The sequence below is a fragment of the Seriola lalandi genome, unplaced genomic scaffold, assembly GCF_002814215.2.
Source record: "Seriola lalandi dorsalis isolate HSWRI2012SDOR001 ecotype SW California unplaced genomic scaffold, Sedor1 jcf7180002054767, whole genome shotgun sequence".
Taxonomy (NCBI): domain Eukaryota; kingdom Metazoa; phylum Chordata; class Actinopteri; order Carangiformes; family Carangidae; genus Seriola; species Seriola lalandi.
In genome coordinates this window covers 3258739-3286342 of record NW_019525320.1, presented here as the reverse complement: position 1 = coordinate 3286342, position 27604 = coordinate 3258739, and the positions used below count along the sequence as shown (strand labels likewise).

Here is a 27604-nt window from a genome sequence, read left to right as displayed (position 1 = left end):
TTAAAAATACAGACATTTTTATTGCTTTCTGCTCATAAAACAATGATGGTTAAAATTCAGTTTTAAGAAAATCTGAAACATCAGAGCATCTCAAAAGTAAACAGTAAACATTTTTTTTAATCTTTGAGAGCAACTCTAAAGATTTTTTGTCTCAACTGTATCACATTCAACATTTTTAACACCTGTTAAAAATCCTAAGAGTAATGACTCAACATGTGAAGTATAGATCCAAAAATGCCCATAAATAATAAAATTAAAAAACAGCACATTATCAATTTTGTGTTCCCAAAAACCAAAAGAAACTTCCCAGAAAAAAAGTGAAATAAGTAAACCTAAGAGTGCTCCACATATAATACAATACATATAACAACTAACCAGAGAGAGAGAACCTCACACAACCCTTCGGTTGATGTTGGGTTTGAGAGACACTGTCCCCTGCTGGTCAAAACAACAGCTAATAACCTGCTGATACAGCAGCAATGGCAAACGGTGACACAAGATCACCAACACATTGAGGATGAAGAGATACACATAATAGAATTTGGGTCATCAAATTATAAAAACTGACACCAGAATGGACTGCATGAATCACATTCGTTATTTCAACATATCCCGAGACTATTCTAAGCTTCCACCCAATGTCCAACAAAGACAAATGAGATGAAAAAAATACTTCACGGAAAATAAAAAGCATACAGAAAATTTAGAAATTACTTTTGGTAAAGTCAAAGTGTTTTTTTTACTTATAAAATATTGCACTTCCCCACAAATTCTTAATAATTCACAGTTTGATTGGTCTAAGGCAGAAGTTCCTCCTAGTGAGTGTCACATGGCATTCAAAGGTCTTGCATAAGAGAAAAGTAAAGCTTTCTTTTTAGTGTGTTTTTGTATATTGTAGACCAGTCCTCAGACTCAGTAAGCTCACTGTCATCTTCAAAAAATAAAAACCCTGCTAAATAATAAATCACCACAGAAAATGCTCTTAATTCTACTATCAAACTGGGTTTGTAAAAGCGCTGCGACACTGAGACTATTACCTCACTCTCATATATTCCCTGTGTAACCTGTGGATCAACTGATAGACAAAGTACTCCGTGTCCTATTTGTGCCCAATAACAACTTCCTCTCATTTACTAACATAACACTGGTGCAGACTGAGCTCACCATACACATGGAAGTAAGATTCCCAATCTTAAAATAGTGGTACAACCTAAGAGAGGAAAGCGTGGGGAAGCAACGAGAAAGAGAGAGCACTCAATCGACCTGAAGCAGGAAGAGGAAATTATGTCACAGCGACAATGTAATATTTCAAAACAACTCTGCTGACTTTCACATGTGTCAACAGAGCAACAGCTATCCAATGAATCCTCTTTTCGTAAGGCATCAGGTTTGCAGGCGGATTGCTCCGTTACTGTCCACTATAGCGGGACAGCCAATATGGCTGTAATCCTTTTTACCCTTGTTCCAGTCATAACCATGGCTGAGGTAACCTCTGGTACCAGTACATGTCCTTGCAGTCAAATAACTGCACAAGCTTGGACCCTGATAAATTGGTCATTAAACACAGCTTTAAGGAGAGCTCCCACTGGACAGATGCAGGCAGACTCGTCACCTTCTCCAGTCTCTTCCCACTGGGCAACCTGACCTATGTACCAACTGGCAAGGGGACAGAACTGCAAGTGCATTTAATCCAATAGGTGCACATTGAAGTGGCTCTGTTTCTCAAGGTTAGGAGAGGCAGTGGTGAGGAGGAGAATTCACTGGATTTTAGAAAGTCCACTGGCCAGGAGGAGTCTGAAGGGGACGGTGGAGCGTGACACAGTTAAAGGCAGTCTGTGGAGACCTGCAAAAACAGAGAGGGGAAAAAAAGGACCATAACATCACACACAATCACAAGGTGGAGCACAAAACTTGCAAAGCTAAGAAAAATAGTTATTTAGGTGAAATGAAAGTCTATTAATCACAGAACAAAAGTAAGTTGGGAGGCAGTGGGAAAGTGGAAGAAAGTTGCCACGGTGCAGAGATGCTATCTGTACTGTGAGGAAGGGGATTGCGTGTATATGTGTGCACATTTGGCGTGTCCATGCTCTGAACGCTTGTTTGTGTTGGGTGGAGGGTTAGAGGGTGTGTGTGCCGCGAGGGGTCTGGGGCGGTGTGCCTGAAGGTCCCCATGGGGACCTGACTCTCCTCTTGTCCCTTTACACTTTCCTGAAAGAATTGTATTCTTTCTATCTGAGGAAGAGAGACCAGCCCATTGGGAAATGCGGCCAAAGGTGGGAAAACCTATGACACAGCTATCCAAGTGCAACGAATTTCAGCACAACACAACCCCACTGACAGAAAAATGAATGGATAACAAGTACTTTTCATCTCGCTTTATGGATTCAAAATTTAAGTAGACTGACCAAAGGCACGGATGAGCTCTCTCTGAACTGCCCAGGTGACTGTCTTGATCAGGGAGGCAGAGGTGAGGCCAGCAAACATCATGTTGTACAGGAAGACAATGTAGAAGTTCCCAAGCCAGTTATACCGACCAAAGTCTCCCAGTAGATCGAAGCGGGTGATTCCTGACACAATGGAGGCCAGAGAAAATAAATGTTCCACATGTAAGCCACTTGCTCAAGCAGAGCGTCACCTGCAGATACATTCATGGAATACAAATGCCCTCTTGTGGGTGTTACTAAAACTACAAGTAAAATATTGATTCACTCTTGATATGACATACTAGATCCTGTGTCCCCATTCTATATTACATAATAGTTATATACCAATTATCAACGTTTACCCTCACAGTACAATCCCTACACCAGAATTATACACAAGCTAAAAAGAGAGAGGAGACCATTTCTGCAGAAATTTATTTCTTGTTTTTATGTTTTCTATGATCTTCTTTGAACTGTCTAACCAGCAGCCACAATTTGGTCTCGTTTTACAGCTGTATGCAGCTAACTTTTTTCTTTTGTGCACTGCATTATGGGAAAATAGTGTACATCAACAGAAAACTCAAAATGCAAGCACATTTAGATTTTTGATGATTTTGTAAAGTATACTTAATGACATGGAACTAGAATTGAATGACACCGGGATAAATACTGTAATTGTCATTTATGCTACGTCCTTACCAAGTGTACGTGAAAAGACTGGCAACGCAGAGCTCAGGATAAGCAGTGAAACACAGTTTGCAATTATCTGAAAGAGACACATTGAGAGGTTACCACAAGGTGTAAACACAGTACATCACTAGTTTCTTGTTATATCTCACTGTAAGATTAGATACAGGTTTAGGTTAGCTGTCAAGTACCTGTGTGAGGTTAGTGTCCTGTGCACGAGGCAAGAGGCCAGTGAAGAGAGGTGAACTATAGAAACCTACTACTGAGGATACCATCAGGTAGCTGACAATCATTTTAAGGACGACACTGAATAGAAGAGTAATACACTGACATAGATAGTAAATAACATCCAGGAATCCATCAATTTTTTTTAATAAATGTAACGGCATGAGTCAACATCACACACACTGGTCAAACATGAAGGACAGTCTGTTGGTGGCTGAGTCACAGCCAGATGGACATGACTAATTAACTTCTGTGTACACACACTCATAGCTGAATGGGATGAAAGGATACAGGATAAGGACTACTTGAACTGCAGCACCCAGTGAGCCGAACATAGAGAAGGATGCCATTCCCAGGTGAGGGTCCTCAAACACACAAAAATAAAAAATCATCAGTCCGCACAGATGACTAGCTGTTGCAACATGAAATGTTCATCATTTCTTTCTGGCAAAATCCTCACCTCCATTCCTCTGGGCAGAGCCGTCTCATCCAGAAGCAACTCCAGCACATTGAAACAGACCATCAACACACACATCACCTGAGGAGGCATAAACAGCAATTGTACTATAAAAACACTCATCTGGGTCAATGAAATAAATTAAAGTTCAAGCCTTTTTTAAGTTAAAGCTGATTTTATTGATAAATAAGTGTGTACCGTCAGTGCAAGGAGCACAAGCATGGCCAGTGGATAGCCCAAGTTTCGCTGCCATGGGGACGCTTTCCTACGCATCTCTGTTTGGGAAACAAAATGGAAAAAAAAGAAAAGAGCAACAACAAATGAATGTACAGAAACAAATGACTATACAATGTTATCACTGTGGGAGAAACCCAGCAGAGAGCAGCCTGTTCAGTCAGTCTTACCCAGAGCGATGCGCTTGCTTCGGACTGTTTGGTACTCTTTTTTCATCGCCTCCATGTTCAGCTTGACCCAGCATGACGTACTGTCACCTTCAATCACACAACAACATGAGATAGAGATAAAATGTCAACCAGTCAGCTTTAAACTGAATTATCAGAAAATGGCAGAGGAGTGTGTTCATGGTGACTCTCTTACAGTTCAGTTTCCTGGAGAGAGAGTCTTCCTCAAATGTGGTGCAGCTCAGTGTGTCTTCTACATCTTCCAACAGCTGAAGATGATTGGATAAATACATTAAATAGATAAATTAAAAAAACTACAGTTCAGAGCACAAAACAACTTTTAATGTAAAAGCTACTCTATGAAAATGGGCATTTTTAGCCATGCTAACAGCATGGCTCTTAGTATGGCAGTGTTAGTCTGTCTGTCTACCACTTTGGTCCAGACTGAAATATCTTAGAAACTATTATATAAATTAAGATAAAATGTTGCACCCAGTGGGTGAAGCCTACTAATTTTGATGATCCCATGAGGTTGAAATGGTGGTTTTGTGTGAAATGTCTCGACAACAACTGGATTGATTGCAATGGCATTTAGTGGGGACATTAATTCCCCCCTAAGGAAGAATTTGTAACCTTGGGGATCCCTTAACCTGACCATCATTGTGCTCAAAAATGTTAATTGTCTAATATTTTAGTTAGACTACATACTTGCAAAACTAATGACCAACATCCAAAGCATGTTTAATGCCAATTAGCTAATGTTTGTACGTTAACATGCTAAACTAAAGATGTGTCCCAAATCCATACTACATGCCAATACTATACAGCAGCACACAATAATTGTGATAGTATAATATTTTAGTACTTTGAATAAAATACTTAAGTAATGTCACACATTGCATCACTTCCTGATAGTATGAAATAGTAGTCAATCAAATGTTGGAAACCTACTGCCAATGTAACTTCACAAAGAGACGTCAAAATGTTTTTCCAAACATTTAACATTTAGTTTTTCAAGATTTTTTAAAGAGTTTTCACCACCAACCATAATTTATTAAAAAATGTCTTGTTGTGAATAGCTCATCCATTCCCTTTGTGTATTGCACTGATGGAGAATACTGTGCATCAACAGCACACTTTAACAACAGCTATACTTAGTATGGATACTGTCTGCTTTGAGTACTTCATCTGGTTACTTTTCTAGTATGAACACAATTTGTATTAAAAACCTGCTTAGAAAACTTAAAACCACTATATGTAGTGTGGATTTTGGACCTGGCATAAGATGTCTTATCTTTTATTACAGACTAAAAGCTGCTAGCAGAGATGCAAACATTTAGTCTTGTTTTTTCAATTCTAGACATTAGGTCGGTCACTCACCCGTGGTTTGACCAGTAGGCTGCCAGTTACACTAAACATTCGGGACAAGCCAAATGGAGTACACACTGAGGAGAAAAACACACAGATGGTGATATCAAAAGTGCCATACGCTACAGTTTCCAGCTACTAAAGTAATTATGATTAACATATACTTACACAAAAGCAGCAACACTCCAAACAGAGAGATGCCTGAGTACAGGTAGGGAAGATAATACTCCCACAGGTCTGAAATTCAGAGGAGGAGAGTATAAGCAACTATATCAAATAAACCCCATTGTCAAAGAGGCATCTTCAGGTATGATACAGGTGACTCACCATAAAGACTTTTCCTGGCTATGTTGTCATGGAGGAGGGCTGATGCCACCCACACAATGCCCAGCACAAGCAGAGCCAGCAGCAACAGCAGCACAACAGCTTCATACACTCGTGCCATCACCCCCTACATGCACAAAACAGATATACTGTTATCAACAGGTTTAAATACACACGTCAATTTGCAGTTAAGTGCTTCTTAATTGGTTTATGGGTCTAGACCTGCCATTTGTAAAGGAATGCCAAAACGCATGTACCTTTTTGGACCCTGCAAACCCCTCAGACTCCGTGAAGAAGTAGGCAAAGGGCATGAGGAACACCAGGGACAAATTGGAGAAAAGGAAAACTAGGTTCCACAAGCCTGACAAGAGAGGAAGAGAGATTTTCCAAATATAATTTTTTGGTGCAAAACACACTGTAGTGAAGCAGTATATCATGACAGTTGCATGTGCAAATTAACATAATGTTTTACAATTATAAAGGAATGAAATGGTGTGAGAGATTATGCTTCAGATTACCATCAGAACATTTATCATATAAAACAACACTGCATGCCTGGTTTACTTTTGGGCTTCATAAGAAGTGTATAAGTACATCTTGGTTATAAATAAAAAAAAAAACATTGTCATTAGTTGGAGTGCTCGACTGAACCAGTTGGACCATTTTTTCCAAACACAGACTATGCACAGAGTAAGGTCACAGCCCCTCCATCCATAATAATTATCTGCTCCTGTTTGTACACAGCCCTGTGTAGTATTGATTTGGAGGTTGTTACCAGTGATCCTGAGTAATGACCTCTGCAATTATCAACTGTTGTTTTGGCGTTGTTAAGTGGTAAAGACAATAGGAAGTACCGTGAATAAGAGATCCATTGAGCCACTGCATGTAGTAGCTCTGTGGGAAGGTGAGCAACACCTCATTGGACAAAATGGAGATGGGGAGAAGGAGTACGGCACACACCGCAACAGACAGGGTGAATGTACACAACCACAGCCTAGAGAAGGAAAAGGACAGGCCATCAGTGAAGTCACATGTGTTTAGCCACATCACCACCACAGTGACAAACCAGATCCAGGTTCCCTGGGATAAGTTAATACAGTGACAGCGTGTGGGGACAAAGGGCACAGTGACACTGAAGTGCCCCAGTCCCAACCAACATCCACATAAACACACAGGCACACACAAGACAGGGCAATAAATTTACAGCCTCAGGCCTCTACATGTCACGTTGACTAAGGTATGTGCCCAGTCATTCACACTGACACTAATCAAAGTGAGTGAGAACAGATTGCTGTGGGTCAGTTAATCATTAGAGGTTTTCACTTACGCAATTTTGTTAACTGTGGCATCTTCAATATCATCTGTAAGAGAGCAATGAAACAAGTAGGATTACATCTATTACAAAACTGATTTCAACTTGTTAATTAAAAACATCAATTGATTTTACATCTATGTTCAAACAAGGTTAAGTTACCACACACATAACCAACTTATTTTCAATAACTTTTGTAGCTGAGGAGGGCTTAGACACAGATCATTCTGGTGCCCCTGATGGGGCGTGTACCATATGGACTTAGTCCTAACCGCAGCGGCCATGGGTTCGAATCCAACCCACGTCCCTTTGCTACATGTCATCCGCTCTCTCTCCCTGACATTCCTGTCACTGTACTATCAAAAATAAAAAGGCAAAAATGCCCAAAAATATAACAAAAAAACAACAACACAGAGTGTCGAAATGTTAACAGACAGCTTCAGGCCTGCGATGTCATTAAATAGGTAAAACCTATCTGGGGTTGTGTCTGTGTATTGTACATACACAGTACACGGGTTATATAGGGGAAAGCTGTAATAGACGAAGTCCATATGAGGATGAAAAAAAGCAAGTCTCACTGGCCTCAGAGTAGTGGGTGAGGGGCAAGAGCATGTGAGGAACATTCTGTCAGAGCAAAACCCAGTCTCTAGTTAAAACTGTATTACATACACTGAAGAACTGCAATAAGTGGAGTGTAAAGAGGCTCATTTGTAAATGTTACTGTATGCTCAAAACACTCTGAAAAACCCCAAAACATATCAGTTAGGTATGTTTGCAACTGTACTGTAAGAATTGCTGTAATTAGTTAAATAATGCACACAACACTACATGATACTATAACATCTTCCAAGCAAATGTTGGCACAGCGGTTTAATGAAGTAAAGCCGGAGGAGTAGAAACCAGTTCTTGACTCCTGAATGTCAAAAACAACTCTGTAAAGTAGTATTGCACAATGTCGTTTAGCTGCAAGGCACAACTGTTATGCTGCAGTTGATGCATTGACAATAATTACAACAATGTACTAATGCATAGCAGGTTTCCAAAAAAAAAAAAAAAAAAGGAACGAGGAAAAATGAGCTGGCCTTTTCCCAGGTTCCAACCCAGCCCAGCCGCAGCAAAACAGAGACCTGGCTAGTTGGACATCCTACATCTGCTTCCAATAGTGGCAAGTTATTGGATTTATTATGTAACTGTCAGCCCAGTCGCTATAGAAAATTTTTTTATTTTTAATAACAGAGATTCAATTGCATGAGGTGTGATGCGTCTATGCAAATGGTTGTTTGTAAGCTATAATGTTGAACATATATAATGCAGTAACTCAGAGTAAAATTTAGCAGATCCTTAAGCTAGTTTCATAATGTTGTTTGCATAGTATATGTTTGCTGAAAAGTGCTCTTTTACGACACTGTTTATCTTGTAGCAACATTCTCCACCGCCCCTCCACCATAAAGATCCACAGGGACACCGCCTGAAGAGGTGGTTAGATGTTACATAAAATGCCGTCTTCACTGCTGGGCTGCTCCAGCCAAGGTCCAGAGCCTTGGGTTAACATGTGTAATCCTGGTAGTGTGTAAATTTAAGCTATAAATTTACACGTATCCAAACATGGAAAACAGCTAATATTCAAATCTGCACATACATTTCTAGAAACAATTAGGAAAACTGTCGTTTTCTTACCTTTTTTATAAACCTAACGCATTCTTGGATTTTGAAATTTTTTTGAAATTTTCATTTTATTGCTTGTCTGAGCATTATCAATCTTAATAATGGATCTTAAAGTAAGGCTAGAAAAAGAGATCCTGTTGCCTCCAATAATTAATAACACACTACTTACTCATAAAAAAATGTGTAGTTTCTGAACACCTGTGCTTGCTTGAAAGTGTGGCCTACACACTCTGGAAAGAAATTCCAAAACACCAATGTAATCACCAAATAATCTTGTCAACACCATCAATTCCCCTCCCGGCAATTCTCTTTGCCTTTGATGGAAATATTTCTCACAGAGCAGTTTTTATGTGGCGTGCTTATTAAAATCAGAGTGACTTTAAAACTCACCTGTGACATACTCTGCAGTCTTCTTGAAGTGGGTAAGTATGAGGTAGGAGACGATGTAAAGGCATGTAAACAGGAGCACACAGATCTGCAGAAGAGACAAAAGAATTTGATGCCATTTTCACAGGAAAATTACTCATTTTTGGTTCCTGTTTTTAAGCAAGCACTCGCATAAAAAAGTGCAGCCCTGTAAATAAACTGTCGTGTTCATTCCAATAATACTGACAAGCTCATACAGGTTGACTCATATTTTTGTACATTTTGATAAGTCTTAGAAGTGGGGGTGGGTAGGTGGGAAATGTACCAAAGACAGAAAGATAATAGGGAGAGCAGAACAAATGGCAAATATAGGGTGACGGCTACAACAGATTTGTTCCTCACAGAAAATTGTGATTGTGTTTTGTGCCGAAAAACAGCAACAAGTGAACAAAACATGCTATGTATTGCAACAAATGCAAACAGCCAAAAACATTACCCATTTAGCCAATGCAAAGTGAGACAGATGGAGTCTAAAGATTACCACTATATTCCAAAAAAGGGAACAAAATGGGTGACAGTGATGAACTAAGAAGGATTAAGGGGAGTAAAGGAAGGGTTAATACCACTGACAGATAGCCCCAATACTGCCTGATCACTGTCTGACATTACACTAAATCTACCAACAAATTTAGGTTAAACCTATATTCACTGAGCAATCTGTTGTCGGGCACAACTCTCATCATTTCATCACATAGACTGAGGTAAATCACTTGTATGATCATGAAAAAGTCACTTCAATTAACTGTAAATAAAAAGAACCACTTTTTAGCTAAAATGTATCTCCACAACTTTCTGATTAACTTCATGCAGCAGACTGGACGGTCTAAAAACACCCCGTCATTGCTCAGACACACACTCAAATGTATATTTAATAACTAGGTCTCAACTGTCTGGAGTAAAAAAAAAAGATCTTGTGACAGCAAACAAATTGAATTTTCAGAGATGAGGTTGACAGACACATCCCTAACACATTTCTGCAGAAGGCAAAACTTGAATTTCCAGCAGGAGAATATAACAGAAACTTAAGAGTGAGAGAGGTTGTATGCAAATCTAAAGTAGTAGTACTAGGAAGGTTACTAGCAATAGGAAGGTTCCTGGGCAAAGTGAGGTAGCAGGATGTAGACAACAATAAACTAAGAGAGAGAAGCTCTAGAGAACAGCAGATATGTTACAACATGCATGCATACAGGTGTAAAACAAGTTTCTTATAAGGATGCAGGGTAAGGGGCTGCATCAAAGACATTCATGGTGACACAGTGTACATTTACATCAGTGTTTCTATTGCTCTAAATTCATAATTAAGAGTATTTTGCAATGGATCACTGAGTCATATGGAACCGTATCAAATAGGGTTGGGGTATGGGCACGCACCCTCCTGCTGTGGTTCCAGGAGGTGCAAGATGTTGACCTACTATGGCACGGAGTCAAAACCTTATAAAAGAAAACACCAACAATAACCAAGTGGTTGTTTCATTTGTGTATATTTGTGTTAACCAATGCCACAAAACAAGTTCAACTGCCGATATACACTGAGGTAGTAGTTCATTACCTACACCTAACTAAAACTAATGCAATCGGCAGCGATCAGACAGAACGTACCACACCATTTTTTGTTGAAGCCTTCAATTTTAAAAAAGAGCAATGCGTTGAATTTTATTTATTTGTCTTTAATTATCTATTTAGCAATCACTGAATCACCTTTCTTTAGCCTAACCGTGATTTTGCTGTGAAGTAAACTCACAGATCTGTACATGTTATTTAAATATACTGCCTACAGGCGGAGGGTGAGAAGTTGTTCCCAAATAATACCCTGGACACAGAAACAGAGATCAATGTGCGTACATGAGGCCCGCAGAAAGAAGAGAAATCACAGGGAGTACAACCAGCTGGTCCAGGAGCTTTACTTGGATGACGGTCTGTTTAAGGCTTATTTTAAGATGAGTGGGGGAAAATTTGACAATCTGCTATTAACCACCTCAGTTTGTTTAGATATGTCTTGCAGCTTGTCTTGGGAGATGTTGCAACAAGTCCTACGTAGTGTTTTGGAGAGGTCAATTTTAAGGTCATATGATGCAGAGAGGAGTTTCTATTATTTAACCTAACCTCATTGATATGAATGGGGTGCACAAAATAATAGAAATATACCAAACAGCGAAGCACAGTAGAATTCAATGGCACCACAAACTATAATCTCCAAAATGACCATACATTTGAATCAACACCTTTCTAAAACAAACCTTCAACAAAAACTGAAAATGATTATTATCTTTATGAAGGTGAGATTCATTGTAGGGCCACTGTGTTGGATTGAATTAGCTTTAGCTAAGTGCACATTTTAATCTGTACACTGAGTGTAAGAAACTTTGTGTTTCTGTTTTATGCATATGCTTAAATTTCACCTGTTGAGAAATCAAAAGCGTTAACTGTGTAATGGTCATTGGTAGCAAACAAGCTGCATCATGCAAACAATGGACTGTGCGTAACATCTAATCAGCTCAGTGTGCAAAATTGTTCAATAATGCTGCATACTTTGGCAAGGAGCTTGCTATAGTTAATCCAACAAAAGGAAAAGCAGGGAACAAAGGATGGGTATTGGGTGAGAAATAGGTAGAGGGGCAGAATAACAGCCTGTTAGTCCACCACATTTGTGGGGACACGTGCTGATTGGCAATGTCAAGAGTTGGCAGCACACAGAAGGCCACTGGGAAGAGTTTAAAGGACTTCAGCATCCAGAGGGACATCTTTGTGTTGAACACAAAGTCCCAGGGCTCCAAGTTCACTCTGAGCATTTTAAAATTCACAGAGTAACCTAAACATCTTTGTGCTGCTTCAAGCAAATAAACAATGATGCTCAAATGTTTTCACATCTTGCCTAACCTTGTAGTTCCTGTAAAAATTCAAAGGAGCACAGAGGAGGTTGGCAGTGGCACACATGTCCTTGGGAAATGTCAAATGGACTCCCTCAGAGTGTGCTATTTCAGGGGCACCTCTTGACCAGCGAAACACGTTCAGGGAAAGCACAACAGCCTTTGTCTTTAAGAGGATAGATTGGGTAAGACCTATCCAAGATTTATTCAACAGCTAGAAATAACTTTGGCAATGCCATCCTAATCCAAAAGAAGGTGGGCAGCTACAGTATGTTGTTTTCATCATCATTATCTATGTGTCATCCAATATTCGAGAGCTTAGTAATGTAAAATTTCAGAGCAGCAACAATTCATATTCCAGTTAGGTAATTAAGTCTTTGAGAATAGAAAATGTATGAAAATAGTGACAATGTGCTTTGAAAAATGCTACAGAATATAATTCCTAAGAAACACATATGTGTAGTGGATCTTTCATAAACAACATGGCACTCTTTTTAGGGTGGCTCTATAGCTTAATATGTGCAAATGCTAGGGTGTCCCATTTCTCCACAGAAAGATGTTATTGTGACCTTTTATTCTGCTACACATTGATCCTTCTTGATCCCTCTGGGCTCAGGGTGTGGCCTGTGGGTTTGTACTCCTTGCTCTACCGTTTACACCATCTCACGTAGACTTTTTATTATTTTTTTTTATCTACACTCGTTACATTTGCCTCTTATCTAAGATGATATACAGTGCTACATCTGCTCAAGAAAAGACAGACCTGGGTATTTTGCCATTCAGCCATTTAAAGAACACATGGTGGGCACAACTTGATTTTTTGAACTACACTTTTCCTTGTTTTTTTTTTGTTTTTTTTTTCCCAAACAAAGAAACAATACCAAAATCAATTTTATATTTTTATGATTTGGAAATAATGGCTGACTTGCAGGAACCTGCAAGAAAGTGGTGCTACTGCAAGGATTTTGGGTAAAACTTGTATGAAGTTAATACATCACATAAATACAGCCTTTTTTTCTGCCAGTCAAGCATAAAATCTGCCTATTCTTTTGTGCTTCAACAACACACATAATAAGTTCTATTATTATGTAAAATAGTCCTTTTGTCCTCTGGCCTCAAGGCCTGCCCTTTGCAATGTATGTCCCTCAGATTATATGAATGTAATAAATTAATATCTGAAGGGTTTAAAAAAGACCTTAAGCCAGATCAGTTTCTAGATGCTCAGCCGACATAAAAAAAAATCTTTTAGCTTACACAGTGCATTCAGAAAGTGTTCAGACCCCTTCAATTTTTTCACATTTGGTTATGTTGTAGCTTTATGCCAACATAAAAAATTCCCTCATCAATCTACACTCAATACCCCATGGAGGAAATCAGACATTATGCTTAGAATTTGTTGTCCTTCGAGAAGTTTATCCCATCTTCACACCAAGGCCTTTCCTGATTACCTAAAGCTGATCGCCTGGCCTAACTGAGTAGAGTCCTTCTTGTTCCAAACTTCTTCCATTTTAGAATTATGGGTGCCACTGTGCTCTTGGGAACTTTCAATGCAGGAGAAATATTTTTTTGTGGCCTTCACCAGATCCATGTCTTCACACAATCCTGTCTCTTAGTTCTGCAGGCACTTCCTTTGACATCTGTGAGACCTTATATGGACAGGTTTTGTGCCTTTTAAATCATGTCCAATCAGCTGAATTTACCACAGGTGGACTCAAATCAAGGCGTAGAAACATCTCAAAGATGATAAAGAGAAATGGGGAGCATCTGAGCTAAATTTGTGTCTGAATACTTATGCCAATGTGATATTTTAGTTTTTCCTTTTTAATAAAGTTCTAAAATTCTGTTTTCACTTTGTCATGATGGGATACTCAGTGTAGATCGATGCTGGATTTTTCTGGAAAATGGGAAAAAATTGAAGGGGTTTAAATAAAATGCTATTTATTATACAAGTGTAACAGTAAGGTTTTAATGCACCTGATTTACAGGCATGTTTTAGGTGTATCTAGGAACCTGTCCATGACCGTATAAGATGTTCAATTTTAGCCTCTTGTCTATTTGAACCATCTGTACAAACATGAATGTTGCTGTGTATCAGTCTAGAATAACCATTCATCTGATGTTGCAATGTGTTGAGCCCTTATCAGTTGAATGCTCTGGTACATGAAATAATACAAGTGGTACTTACACTGCTGCCAAATATTGATCATTTTAAGATCAATGATAAGTTTTTCCTGACGCCATTAATAACCAGAGATGCAGGGGTAGCTGACCAGCCTGAGGCCGCACTGTGAAGAATGAGTAAGCTGGAGACCTGACGCCAGCCAGTGGCTTAAGAAGGGGGTGTCGACTAATAGCATTAGGTCTTTAGGTGAAAGGGACAATGACAAACAAGGGCATTGGAATAAATATGGGAACTTCATTTGTTGATCATGTAAAGTTAATTCTATGAGTAACTAGTCACTTTTAAAAATGTACTTGCAACGAAAAGCTCTGTTTCATGTTGACTTCCTGAACACTGCAAAAACATTATCCAGTGGTATTATCCAGAGGATGTTATGGTTCGACCCATTATACCTAATGTGGGTAGACTGAAATATCTCCAATCTCTGGAGATGAACTGCCTATGAGATCTGATTGTACTTTTAAAGGTTAAAGGTCAGTATCCATGTGCCCTGCTGTAACTCAACTGATCTCTCTGGCAAGTCTGAAGTTCAACAGGGACTGCTGCTGTTACACAAAACGGAGCCAAGCCTGAGAAAGTGGGAACAGTAACAAATGTAAAATGCATTATTAGCTGTATAGCTGAACAGAAAATGTCAAGCGGTGTTCCAGCCCGTGTCAGACAGTTAAAGGAAGATTTGGAAGAGACCTTAAGTCGTTACCAACAAAATAGAAGAGCTACAGATGCTGAGTAGGATGTCCCTGTGCCAGACCATTGTCTAATGACCAGCTGCATCGGTGCAATAATTAACGTCTGTACACAAGTTCCGTTAACTGCCACAACAAGCGAAATTCAACCGTTAACGTAACGACAAAGTCACGTTAAATGTATTGTTACAGATACTGTTGTTCAGTGCTGAAATGTGAGACATTTACGACTCATATATGAGAATTGTGAAATCAGTAAGTCATGCGAAAAAAAACACTTAACGAGTTAAACAACGTGGCTTTCTTGTAATGATTAGGTGGCTGATGTTGTTCTGTTTGTGGCGACCCTCATATGCATATCAACCGACTTGTCCCATTAGCCCAGCGTTACTTACTATGGTCTCCCGGACACGGTTGTGGAAAAGTTGCTCTCTAACCGACACGTCGTCTGTTTCCATTCTCCGAAACCATTACAGTATCCTCTCAGGCTTAAAGCGCTGCGGGGAAAGATAGTTTAAAATGTCAAAAGACGGGGCATCTTCTCAGAAATGCAGTGGATTTGCGGCTGCTTAGCCACGCTGCATTCAAACGGCTGAGTTAGCCTGCTGCTACACTCAGCTCTGATAAAAACCAAACAAGGAGGGGTCGTCAAGGGGCGGGGCTAGAGAGAGGGGAGGGCGAGCCACAGGTAGCTGTCAATCATCATTGTAATTATTAGCTCAGCGTCATCAGATTTATGTTATTTATGTCCAACATACTGAACATACCAGTGAAGCCATTTATACATTAAATGTTCGTGCACGTGTACCTCACAGCCTTTTTGCGCCACACCTACCAGTTTACATTGGTATGAATAACTTTGGGAACCCCTGGGCAAATTACATATGTAGTTGATTTGTTTTTAAAGTAAGTGCACCTTACTAAGGCTATCCCCCACCTTTTGGCAATGTCACAGCTTGCAAATGTTTTTTGTAAGCAGCTATGTTTTTCTCTGCATGATTTAGGAGTTTTCACCCACTCTTCCTTGCAGATCACTTCAATCCTTGAGATATTTTTACTTCTGTCCTGCATACACAGCATGTTTAACATCTTTACACAGATTTTCAATGAAGTTCAAGTCAGGGGACTGTGGGGGCATGTCAAAAGCTTCAGCTTGTGTTTGTGTCTTTAGTCTGTGTAATGACTACTTTTAATTTATTACTCCAACTACAATTTCCTGATAGTACTACATAATATTTTTGAGCAGAAATGAAAAAACAAAGAGTTCACACAAAGAAATATTATTAGACTGGGTCATTGCTGATTTTACTGATTGTATGTAAAGAACCTACTTCTTCCACCACTAATTTTTAAACTTTTTTCCAGGAATAGACTTGGGATTCATTGATTCATTGACAGTTTTTTTTGTCAATTTTGTCATATATGGGAATTTTATATTAGACTTTAGTGGAGGGGTCAAGCTTCTTAATTTGTTTATAGCACTGTGTGCAATGCATTCGTCCTTTGAAGGTTTACATAATAAATGATGGCACTCTTCTAAGCATTTACAGTGTCTTTTATTTTTTATATACATTATTTTTAGACCTTTTCCTCACCTTATCAGTTAAGACAATCAAGGGGCCTAAATGTTGAGGCACATCATGTGTTAAAGCCACAGCCTAATTTCAGTGTCATGATCCAAAGTCCAACTGTTGCAACAACATGCAGCACCTTCAACTACGGAAAGGACTGGAAAGGATTTATCGGGATAAGGATTTGAAATTATGGACTCAGTAAGTAATCTAGTCATTATTAGACGAAACCAAACATGTCTTCAATGTATAAAGAAGTGAATGTTTGAAATGTTAGTCTGACGTAGCTTTTTTTAAAACAAGGATTGGCCTACAGAGGAAGGTTGGGGCCTAGCATCTAGATGTATGATTTTGAAGGCTATAACATGTGATACAGTGATTAACCACAACATTCAAACCAGCTATCTGTTTTAACATTGTGGCTGATCTGTGTATGTGTTCTGTCAAAGAAAAACATGTAATAATATCAACAGTTACAACCTATCATGTTTTGGCTCAGGTAACGATTCGAGTTAACATGACAATACCCATCATGAGCTAAGATAAATCCCTCTTATATAATACATTATTTAACCAGGGAAGTGGATCGCAGAGATTAAAAATCTCCCCTCAGCGTCCTGGCCAAGATACCAGCAGCGCACAGATTATAGAGGAAACATAACACAGCCTTGTACTAAATCAGAGAGATATTCAGAAAATGATGTGAGCACATGGGATGAAAGGATTAAAAAAAAGCACAACATAAAATCTATAAAATAGCAGTCAATGTCATAATATAATAGCAAATAGCAAAAATATATTATACTATACTAGGTTTCCATTCTTTAAAATGACAACATGCAATGGATGAATAAAATAATAAAACATAAAACACTGATTAGAAACAATATATCCTATAATTCCAACCAAATAGAATAATCTAGAAACCTATTGGCTCACATCTGAATAATAATTGTAGACTCTTGAATATAAGACTTAAATTCTCGTTTTATTCCATTGCAGGTAATGATCAAGGATGACTAATACTTACCTGAACAGAAACTGATCTACTGTGGCAATAGGATGGTAAAAAGTGTAATGGTAGCCTATGCCCTGTGGGCAATAGGTGGACCCTGGGGCCTTCACCACTTATACTTAGGAAGAGACAGCCATGCTCTCCTATGGATGCTGACCCTGGGAGGGTTTGGGTTTGGCTGGGTCAGAGAGGTCATACGTATCCCTGCTTACGTTGGTGAGGCCAATCGAGATGCAGAGAATGAGAGAAAAAGACCCCCCACCATGGTCCCTCCACCTGTGAGCCCCCTCAGATTTGCTGGTCAGGTATGTGTTGGGATCTACTTTGGCACCGTGGCTCTGATAGGACTGAACTCCCTCAGTTTCTTCTACTTGATTGTTCTGCCTTTATGTGTGGGTGCAGGGGTACATCTGGTGTCCAGTGTTGGTCAACAGACCTCTGACCTCCAAAAAACCTTGACTTCTTGTCTCATGACATCCCCAATATTCTATGGCAGCACTTTGTCACTTCTCCCTATTAGCCTGGCTGCCAGTGTCACTGCTGCACAGCACCGCAGGTTCAAACCGCCACGGACACCTCAGAGCAAACAGGAACTAGGTGACGATCTCATCAATATGACAACACTGTCTGATTTCCTGTTACACATTTATAACATTTCTTCTCTCTGAACTTTTAAATCCCACTAAAATAATTTATTTTTCTGTCTTTTGCGCAGTTCCACGGCTTTACAGGCTCGGTCTAGCTTGGCTGGCCTTCTCTGCTCCACTGGGTTACTGTATTTTCCATAACACCACAGCCACACTGTACTACCTGTCTGACTGTCTAGCAGCACTGCTGGATATTTTCTGGTTCCTACCTTGGCTCAGAAGTGTGTTTGAGTACATTCTTTTAATGCCATATCGGATCTTGTGTGTTCTTACTGGAGGGGGGTACTATGAAGAGACTTGGAGGAAGGTGCTGGAAATACTTCTCAAAGAGTACACTGAGAGAGAAAAACAGGCACTGCAGGTAAGCATTTGCATAACTCTGAAAAAGTAAGTGCTTAGCTAAGATAGATACAGCTTGATATGTATACTTTATATCAGTTAGAGAGTAAACCTATTGCTAAGGTATAATCATAATTTATAACCTGTGCATTTACTTATGTTGCAGGTATTGTCATTAGAAACAGAGGCCTCTCTTGAAGAGATAACTCGAAGCTATAGGGAGCTGGCCAAGACATGGCATCCAGACCACAACCCGAGAAAGGATGCTGAGGCAATGTTTGTAAAGATCCAAGAGGCTTATGAGGTCCTACTACAACGGCACAGACCCCATCGATTCAAATAGTTGCCTTTTATTCCATGCTGACAGGCCTGACTCTTGCATTGTTTTTCAGTGAACGTTTTCTATTGTTCATGGAACATAAACCAACTTGAAACTTGCAGAGTGTTGACATTACCACTTGTTTAAAACAGGTTTCCACTTGTCAAACAGCATTTTAACAGCCGTCTGATTGGTTACTTGGCAGTTTGCTGCCACCTTGTGGTAATACAGGTGTAATATCACCATAAACTATTGATTACAACAATTACACTTGTGTTTTGATGTTTGCTTGCTTGCTATTAAAAGCTGAGCTGCCGCTGCCATGCACATTTCCATGCTTACATTTCACAGCATAAATACTAAAATGAATTGGTAAACGGTGTAATAATTATTTAATAAAGGCATAATGACAGATGCCAAAGAGAAAGAGAAATTGTAAAATTACCCGCCCTCTCCATTCCCGAATACCATTTCCGGAAGAGGACTTTATCACAAAAAGTGGCTGAATTTTCTGAGAATATTTTTACTAGGTCTAGCAGTTTCCTGACCAGCTTGTGTGCGAGTATTTCTCCAAACAGATATTCATAGCCACGCGGCAGTCTAGAGTCTTCTGTTGCGCCTTTTATTCTAATGGCATCAATTTCACCACATTTTTGACACCTGCACCCAGAGCTGACATGCATCGATGCATTCGACAATCACTGAATCAAGAGCTCCGTTGTACAATTATTCGGTCTGTATCCCAGCATGGGCCCGGAAGTTGTTTGGGATTCCCAGGTAAAGAAAAAAATCCCGGAGATGCTGTCGTCGCCTGGGAAAACAAACAGCTATCCAGACAATTAAAAAGGAAAACACCGATCGGTCGCCAGGTAAGGAAGAGGCTTGTGGACTTCACCGCGGCACTCGGTAAGATCATCCATTGGTTTTAATTTGGAAGTACGGCATGTTTTTGAGTAGTTGGTAGGGTGAATGCCATTTGTCGTGTGGTCGGGTGCCATAGCAACGGCTCATGGAGAAACATTGTATAGCCCAGGCCAGTTTGACGTGCCCGATGTTGGATGACAGCTGCGTTCATGCGGACAATTTGGACAGTGGCAACTCCTGCAACAAATTGCCGTTGTGTCTCGCCGCTGTCTCGCCCGTTCATGATCTGATATTGCTGTCAAAACGGACCAAATCCACCAGGCTGCTAAAACAAGTAGCCACGGATATATGGAGAAGCATGATAGTTATTTGAAAATTCATATGTTTCACTGCAGAGACGCCCATGTCGGGCAGAGAGGATTGTCAGGCAAGGGTCGGCGCTGGTGCGCGTCCCTTTTTTAATCGCCATGCCCTGGTGAGACTGGCGCGTCTCCCGGCTGCATCAGCGCCTGTTGCTCCCCATGCGCGGCCAATGCGAGGATATTAATTTTCCCTGCGATGTGTTGTCTCCGCCCCCTCTGCTCGCTCCACATTCGCCTCTGTCCACTGTTGTCATCCATTTCAGCAAAAGGTGTAGCAGTGTACATCTGGGTCTTCTCACTCTTTCTTTCCTCAACATCATGTTCAACAGGAAGTTAAATAAAGCATCACCTGCGCTGATCACATAAAATCAACATATTATATGTCTGAAGACGTTGTAACTCGGCACCTCCAGTGTAGTCTACACCTCACTTTGTTGTCGACTGTGGAATAATAGTGTTCTGTGTATCCTACAGTAAATGTTACCTATGGCACGGACACACGGGGATGGACAAAATAAAAGGAATAATCAACAATTTAATAAACTACAGCACTTAAATATAAACTATAATGTTAATCTCAATAAAATTAAATTAAATTCTACGTTTTGTGAAGCTAATAATGTATATTGATATATGTATGCATATTAATAATATAAATGATCTGAAAACTGCACAATTGATTATTCAAATAAACATATGCACCTTGGTGAGGGTAATGCATTATACAAAGCTTTCTAACTTGGATTTTTTAAAACCTGTATATAGTATAATATTGTATTAACTTCATGTCATGTTTATGTCATGTCATTTTATTGTTTTAGCATATACTGAATTTTGTTGAGATTACATCAAAGCTTCAAACCAAAGGTGGAGTTTGTGGTGGTGTTGCACCCAATTGCTTTTTAGTGTAAAGTGTTCCAGCTATTTTGTCCACCCCCTGTTTTAGCTCCTCCTTCAGCACTTTTGGCCATGGGCTCTCTATAAATGTGGGGCCTCTCACATTCATTTGTTGGCCACAGTGCAGAAGAGTCTACATGATACAGAAATAACAGGGCAGAACCTAAATCAACTCGATTAGTTTATTACAGTGAACTTATTCTTTGACACTTTGAGCCGAAAGCATATAGCTGTCAGTTTCCAAGCCTTATTCTTCTGCCAACAAACAGCTGCTAAGTATATTCTATATGGTGAGTATCGATGGTGTTACAGGCCATTTTCATATAACTAAGATTTGGAAAATGGAAAGCGTCGTTTTAAGAGATGATTATGAATGGGAAAAATAATATTTACCATCTGTTTTTAAATCATATTTCCGTAGGAATCTGGTGAAAGAATGAATGCTGATGACTGCAATGGGCGCTCATACGCACAAGGTAAGTTTATATATGAAGGAAAAACAACTATACATTTGTGTATACGGTCTCCAGACTTTAACTTTTACTTTAATAGCATGGGCATATTTGTGTTTCAGGTAATGGAGGAGAGTCATCAACGGAGCAGGATTTTTATGGCACGCTGCAGGGCCCTACAGCAAGATCTCCAAACAGTCAGCAGTCCTCACCGCACCGCTCCCTTAGTGGTCAGTTATCATTCCTTTGTTTCATTGTGACCGCATGGTCTGTGTAGAATTCTTCATTAAAACTATGTACGAAAGTAAATGTGTTTTTCCCTCATCCAGCAAACTCCATCAAGGTTGAGCTGTGCAGTGATGATGAGTCACCAGGTGCTCCACAGCCAGAGAACAGAGAGGCTGTGAGGGACGATAGCAGGAGGGATGACAGAGGGGAACCCATGGAAGAAGGGAGCGCAGAGTTCGCTGGAGCTGGAAGAGATAGAGGGAGCATTTACAGTGAGATGGCCAGTCCAAACTCTGCTTCACCAGGACCTATCCGCCTCCCTAACGGGAAGCTCCAGTGTGAGGTTTGTGGAATGATCTGCATTGGGCCCAACGTGCTGATGGTGCACAAGCGTAGCCACACAGGTGAGAGCAAGCTGAGGTGCTTATGCCAAGCATTATTACTAAATAAATAAATAAATGAAATACTTTAGATGAGTTACCTCTAAAATCCTCAGTCCATCCATGTGTTAACAGGTGAGCGGCCGTTCCAGTGTAACCAGTGTGGGGCTTCCTTCACCCAGAAGGGGAACTTGCTGCGTCACATCAAGTTGCATTCGGGAGAGAAACCTTTCAAATGTCCCACTTGCAACTACGCCTGTCGCCGGAGAGATGCCCTGGCTGGACATCTGCGCACACATACAGGTAATTCAGTGAGATTTATGTGCAATAACACAGAGCTAACACACAAAGACATATTCCATGAAGAGATTTTTCATCACTATACTTATTCAGTCATTGATCTTGGTTTTTCCGTAATAATGTTATTCCTTATTGTGACAAGGTATGATGTGTAGAACACAGGTAAGCAGTAGAAGTGGGGATTCATTAGAATGGTCCATTTCCCCGTTCTGTGAAACTCAAAGGAAATGGGTCCTCTTTACAAGAATTTACTGTATAATGACATTTACCATTGTATGAAAACAGGAAATCCTGTTGGTGCTTTCAATTTGTGAACACACATTCAATAGGTGTTCGCATACAGTCTAGGTAGTCGGTCTTGGTGGATCTCCATACGGTTAGTGGTTCATTTTCGAAGAAAAGATTCTTGTAAACTGGATTACAATGAAATGACGTCAGCCTTTCCGACGGCTTACTAAGATGGTACGTTGCGGTGAAGAGTTAGGCGTTTTTTCTGTCGTCACTGGCGAGCAACATAGAATAATTTCGGGAATTGTAAATCAATGGGGAAATCCATTCTCTCAGACATAGCCAATAATAAGTTTTTTTTTTATTTTTTATTTAAAAACAACAATAAACATATAAATAAACAAGAACACTATGTCAGACAGTTTACACAGTATCTAATGTCTAGGGTGAAAGTTTGGCCCTTTGTCTTAGTGGGAAGAAATCACTTCGGAAAAATCAATATTTTTTCTTTGAATTTCAGTCTCTTCTCCAACGGTGGGCAAACCTTTTAAGTGCAGCTACTGCAGTCGCAGCTACAAACAACAGAGCACACTGGAGGAACATCTAGAGCGCTGCCATAGTTATCTGAAGAGCCTGGACCACCAGACAGCAGTCAACACACAGACAGCACAGGGTAGGTAACACATCACACAAACATGAGTGCACTAACCTTTACAGACAATAAGTTCCTATTCAAATATACAGAACAAAGCAAGTTTATTTATGCACATAATGAGTTACTTTTATATATTGATGACTAGGCGCTTTCTGTTTCCAGGTGAAGAGTCAGTAAATATGGAGATAATTACTAAACCTGCGCTCCAGCCATCCAATGAAAAAATCCAGTTTGCGGATAGACTGGCTATTAGTATCACCAAACGCAAGAGGACGACACCACAGAAGTTTTTGGGTGAGTTTTTTTTCCATAGTACAAATTTAAAAAGAGAGTTTACATACATGCATATTCAATTGTTTTTATATTTACTTATTCAATTATATTGTAATGATATATTTCAGCTCAATAAGGAATGTTAAAGGTCATAAATAATAAGAACCTGGTCCGGCACCATAAGAACTTTGTCTGATATTATCAGCTGTCAGCGCAAGTCAGCCAAATGTCAAGATGCTTTTTCCAATTTGGAGAGACTGGGTTCATGTTGCAGCATGACACTGGGCCAGATAGAGCAGATGACGTCAGTAAAGAAGATCTAGAAGATCTTAATCATTGTTCATCACTTATATGTCATTTTCATAGGTGAAAAGCACATGCACCTTGACCTACCTGAAGCACCTTATGAATTGTCTTCTGGCTCTGAGAAGGAGGGGGACCTCATGAGCTCTCAGCCTTCTGGGGACTCCACTGGGCTGGCTGGTTCACGGCTCCACGGTGCTAGGGGTAAAAATGAGAACCATGAATCGTCTACACTGTCTCAGCTTCATCCTGCCTTCCTATCAGTTATGAGCTCCATCAACAGCAACGTGACTCCTCAGGGCCCCCGAGCCCATGGGGGAGGTGGGCTGGCGGCGATGTCTCTTGGGCTGGCTGGGAGGGAAGCGGGCGAGGGCCGTGTTGACCAACCCTCAGCCCATAGCCATACCACCTCGCCCAATGGCTGTCCCGACTCTACAGACACAGAGAGCACAGCAGAGGAGCAGAGCACAAGGGCTACAGCCCCAACAAGTACCTCCAACAATCATCACCTCCACTACCAAACCCCAGCACTGCCCCGCAGCCATCCCACTTCCAGCCCCAGCCAGGCCAAAGACTTGGACCCAGAGTGGGAGAGAGCGTGTCCTGTGCCCCCCACCACAGTAAAGAGAAGCTCTAGCTCACCCATTTCTTCCAGGGAGACCGTGCAGGTATTAGACAGGGATGGCAGGCCTGTGCGCTCCTTCTACTGCCGGCACTGCCGCATCATATTCCTGGACCATGTCATGTTCACCATCCACATGGGCTGTCACGGCTTCCGCCAATCGTTCGAGTGCAACATCTGTGGCCACCTCAGCCAGGACCGCTACGAGTTCTCGTCTCACATCAGCCGTGGAGAGCACCAGGTGGGCTGAGGAGAGGGTCTCGTGGCTGGATGAGGATAGGAGGTGACTGCTGCTCTCTAAAGTTGTGGGCTCACGTTTGTTCTGCACCAGATCAGTTGCTTTAAATCCCTAGTGTAAGTAAAAAAGATTTGTGGTTTTATTGTGAGAATATTTATGAACCTAAAGCAGTCGCAAGTGAAGAATCTTTTCACCTCACCATTTAAAATTTAGTGGAGGCAAATTACATTCTATGATTGATTGCACTCCCATATTAAGTCATCTGGCAAAACTACTGGTTTTGCTTCAAAAGTGCCTTCTTGGGGGATTTCCTCTTAACTCAAAAAACTGGAGGGCAGGGGAAACGGGACGGGACTGGTGCTCAAAAATTTTAACTAGCCATCTTTTCCTAAGTGATATAGTTAGCACTTTTGAGAGGTCATGCACACAGGCATTTAAGAAAAGCATGGCATGTACATTTAAAGAATTATATTTGGTATGCTTAGTATGCACTAAGACCTTTGTTTATCTGGTTGAGGAGGGTATTCTGTGTAGGGTGTCAGGGAAGCTTCATATGCACTGAGAGCTTTGTGCCTCTGGGTTTGGGAGGAGCTTTTGTCACAAACGAAGCACAGAAATGGATTGCCTTAACTCCTACAGTAGTATGCCGCTGTAGGAATACATATTGTTTACAGCATGGTTAAACAGTGTGTGAAGTCACCTCAGAAGAGAGAATATTTACAGCTGCACAGTGAGCAGACTATCAGGACAAAGCAAAATCATGAAGGAAGTGAACTTAAAAAACATTCACCTGAGGGTGAAAGAGGCATTCAGGGCTCAGATGTAAAATAGGTTTTTGGATGTTAAAGTGAGCCGTAGAAAACTGGTGCAGATCAGACCATGAGCCATGTAGTGTACAGCAAGAGCCTGACTGAGATGGCCCAGGGTGCTATGCCTATACAGGATTGCACTTTTAGGTTCCCTGCTTATATATGAACATCTTTGCCGACGCACTTGACGGCTTTACGATTTCTTTTCCTGTGATTGTTCTACTGCACTGATAAATCGCATAATACTCACAATAACTGATCCTCTAATTTGCAACACCAGTGAATTTTTAACGGAGCCGGCCTTCTACAGATTCCCACAGCATTGCACTGGTTCTGTGGTCTACATTCAAGTTTGCTGCAATGTGTGACAAAGATTTTAATATCAGTTCAACTAAAATTGTTTTTTGTGGTTTTGCTCTCAGCAGGTGAGGCTGAGATTTTAAACAATTTCCATAATGTAAGTGAATTAACAAATGAATTATTTAAAGATTAATTAACAAATCAGTTTGGATCTGTTCAGTTATCACTTGTGATTATCTATTTAGTGTTGTTTGTTTCAGCCTTGGTGTATTTAATCAGCTATATTCCAAATCTTATCCAGCATATTCCTCAAGTCCATGAAATGTTACCTCCTGCTTCTTTATAGCACCCAAATACCTTATTGCTACAGTATGGTGAGTTATCTGATAATGTTAATATTGGGAACATGAATGAGACCAAACTCAGTATTCTTACTTGTTATCGTGGGTTTGCTGCTTCATAGTTTAACTTGATTTCCTTTAATCGCAGGCAAAAATGTACTTGAAACTGTTTGAGAAAAAAAAAGTAATCTAAAAATGCACTTGGTTCGATAAGTAGAGAAATGTGTGTGAATGGAATATAGCATGTGTGCTTGTCATTTTCTGCTTTTACCTGAATTGTGAGTTATTTTTGAAATGTGAAGTAATTTGAAGAAGTGAAAATGAGGCATGGGTTTTTGTCTCCTTGTGTGGACCTTTCAATGTTATAAAATATTTTGTGAATGATGTAACATGACAAAACACTTTACCTCAAAGTTAAAGATGTACAACTGCCTCATTATTTCAAAAAGTCATGTTGCTTTCCAAGATGTTCTTGCAGTTACAAATGCGTGCCCCTCGATATTCTCAAAACTTTTTACTGTCAATAAAGTTACGTTTATTGTAAAAGTGATGGCATCCACATATTTCTGCTTTTTAGCCACTGAAAATACATTAGCAGTTTTACACTGTGTAAAAATAACTGTAACAATGTGGCTAGAGATGAGAAATAATTTATTTAACAAAGACAAAAATCCTAAAATTCTACATCATCAGGTTTTGCAGGTAAAAACTCCCTACAGATATAGTTTAGACAATATTCCTTTAACTGTGCTTTATAAACTGCATTTAAAAGAACAATTTATAGTTGAGTAGAAAATATTGGAACACCATTTTATCAGATTTTGAATTTGTACAGCTATGTCTGTCCATCCATGTTAGATTTTAGGATGTAAAGAATTGACATTCAGGATCTGTGTACCTGCTTGTAATCTGGGAAATTTAGTTTCTTATTTGGAGAAAGGTCTGTTTCGTATATTACATTACTACCTGCTTGACTAAAAACATTCATAAAAATAAAAAAAGTGGAGCAAATATTCAATTGTTACTTAGTGTGATTTAACAACATGTGCACAAATTCTGAAATTAAAGTATCTGCTTAATAATTTTAACATTTAGGCTCAACAATAACAATTGATGAGTTTGCTAAAGTTGGAAACCCCTTGATTCATAATGTACACACAAGTTTTTATGATTACATAGCATCCTAAATCCTAATAATTCTATTTCAACTAACAAATGGCTGATTACAGCATAGGAAGATTAAATAATGCATCGTATGTGAGGACCACTTACAGATGCAGCTTTAAGGTGCAGGAAACTTCCTCTGGTGGAAATCCGTCTCACAGCCAAGTAGCACAGAACATACAGAGGCTTGAACATCAAACATAATAAATATATTAAACATACTATAAATATGAAGAAATACTAAAATCACCCTCCAAAGACCAGACAAGCTTGA

The 27604-nt window shown here is 39.9% G+C and overlaps 3 protein-coding genes across 4 annotated transcripts; 2 read left to right on the top strand and 1 right to left on the bottom strand.

The window, feature by feature from the left end:
* Positions 1–15648, bottom strand: lmbr1l (limb development membrane protein 1-like). Its single transcript, XM_023425280.2, has 17 exons — positions 15419–15648; positions 9253–9337; positions 7213–7246; positions 6740–6879; positions 6143–6246; positions 5889–6012; positions 5730–5798; positions 5574–5638; positions 4390–4462; positions 4197–4283; positions 3991–4067; positions 3796–3873; positions 3627–3700; positions 3302–3392; positions 3123–3189; positions 2406–2567; positions 1–1843 (listed from the first exon to the last, which is right to left on the bottom strand). The coding sequence occupies exons 1-17, from the start codon at positions 15479–15481 to the stop codon at positions 1758–1760; spliced, it is 1479 nt and encodes a 492-aa protein (XP_023281048.1). The 5' UTR covers positions 15482–15648; the 3' UTR covers positions 1–1757.
* A 1044-nt stretch (positions 15649–16692) lies between these two features.
* On the top strand, positions 16693–19179 carry dnajc22 (DnaJ (Hsp40) homolog, subfamily C, member 22). Its single transcript, XM_023425294.2, has 4 exons — positions 16693–16795; positions 17597–18206; positions 18325–18617; positions 18762–19179. The coding sequence occupies exons 2-4, from the start codon at positions 17657–17659 to the stop codon at positions 18936–18938; spliced, it is 1020 nt and encodes a 339-aa protein (XP_023281062.1). The 5' UTR covers positions 16693–16795; positions 17597–17656; the 3' UTR covers positions 18939–19179.
* A 141-nt stretch (positions 19180–19320) lies between these two features.
* ikzf4 (IKAROS family zinc finger 4) lies at positions 19321–26712 on the top strand. 2 transcript variants are annotated; one of them, XM_023425292.2, is made up of 8 exons: positions 19321–19820; positions 21459–21513; positions 21612–21719; positions 21819–22121; positions 22233–22400; positions 23146–23298; positions 23443–23574; positions 23920–26712. In XM_023425292.2, the coding sequence occupies exons 2-8, from the start codon at positions 21474–21476 to the stop codon at positions 24726–24728; spliced, it is 1713 nt and encodes a 570-aa protein (XP_023281060.1). In that variant the 5' UTR covers positions 19321–19820; positions 21459–21473; the 3' UTR covers positions 24729–26712. The 2 variants fall into 2 exon arrangements, with proteins under 2 accessions (XP_023281060.1, XP_023281059.1); XM_023425291.2 differs by having other exon boundaries at positions 19321–21327.
* Positions 26713–27604: the final 892 nt, after the last annotated feature.

Coding starts and splice junctions, on each gene's coding strand:
- dnajc22 (XM_023425294.2), top strand. CDS start 17,657: ATGGTAAAAAGTGTAATGGTAGCCTATGCCCTGTGGGCAATAGGTGGA. Junction 18,207..18,324: donor TCAGAGCAAACAGGAACTAG/GTGACGATCTCA, acceptor TCTTTTGCGCAG/TTCCACGGCTTTACAGGCTC. Junction 18,618..18,761: donor GAGAAAAACAGGCACTGCAG/GTAAGCATTTGC, acceptor CTTATGTTGCAG/GTATTGTCATTAGAAACAGA.
- lmbr1l (XM_023425280.2), bottom strand. CDS start 15,481: ATGGAAACAGACGACGTGTCGGTTAGAGAGCAACTTTTCCACAACCGT. Junction 9,338..15,418: donor ACCGTGTCCGGGAGACCATA/GTAAGTAACGCT, acceptor TCTCTTCTGCAG/ATCTGTGTGCTCCTGTTTAC. Junction 6,013..6,142: donor GGTTTGCAGGGTCCAAAAAG/GTACATGCGTTT, acceptor TTGTGCATGTAG/GGGGTGATGGCACGAGTGTA.
- ikzf4 (XM_023425291.2), top strand. Junction 22,401..23,145: donor ACATCTGCGCACACATACAG/GTAATTCAGTGA, acceptor TTTGAATTTCAG/TCTCTTCTCCAACGGTGGGC. Junction 23,299..23,442: donor CAACACACAGACAGCACAGG/GTAGGTAACACA, acceptor TTCTGTTTCCAG/GTGAAGAGTCAGTAAATATG.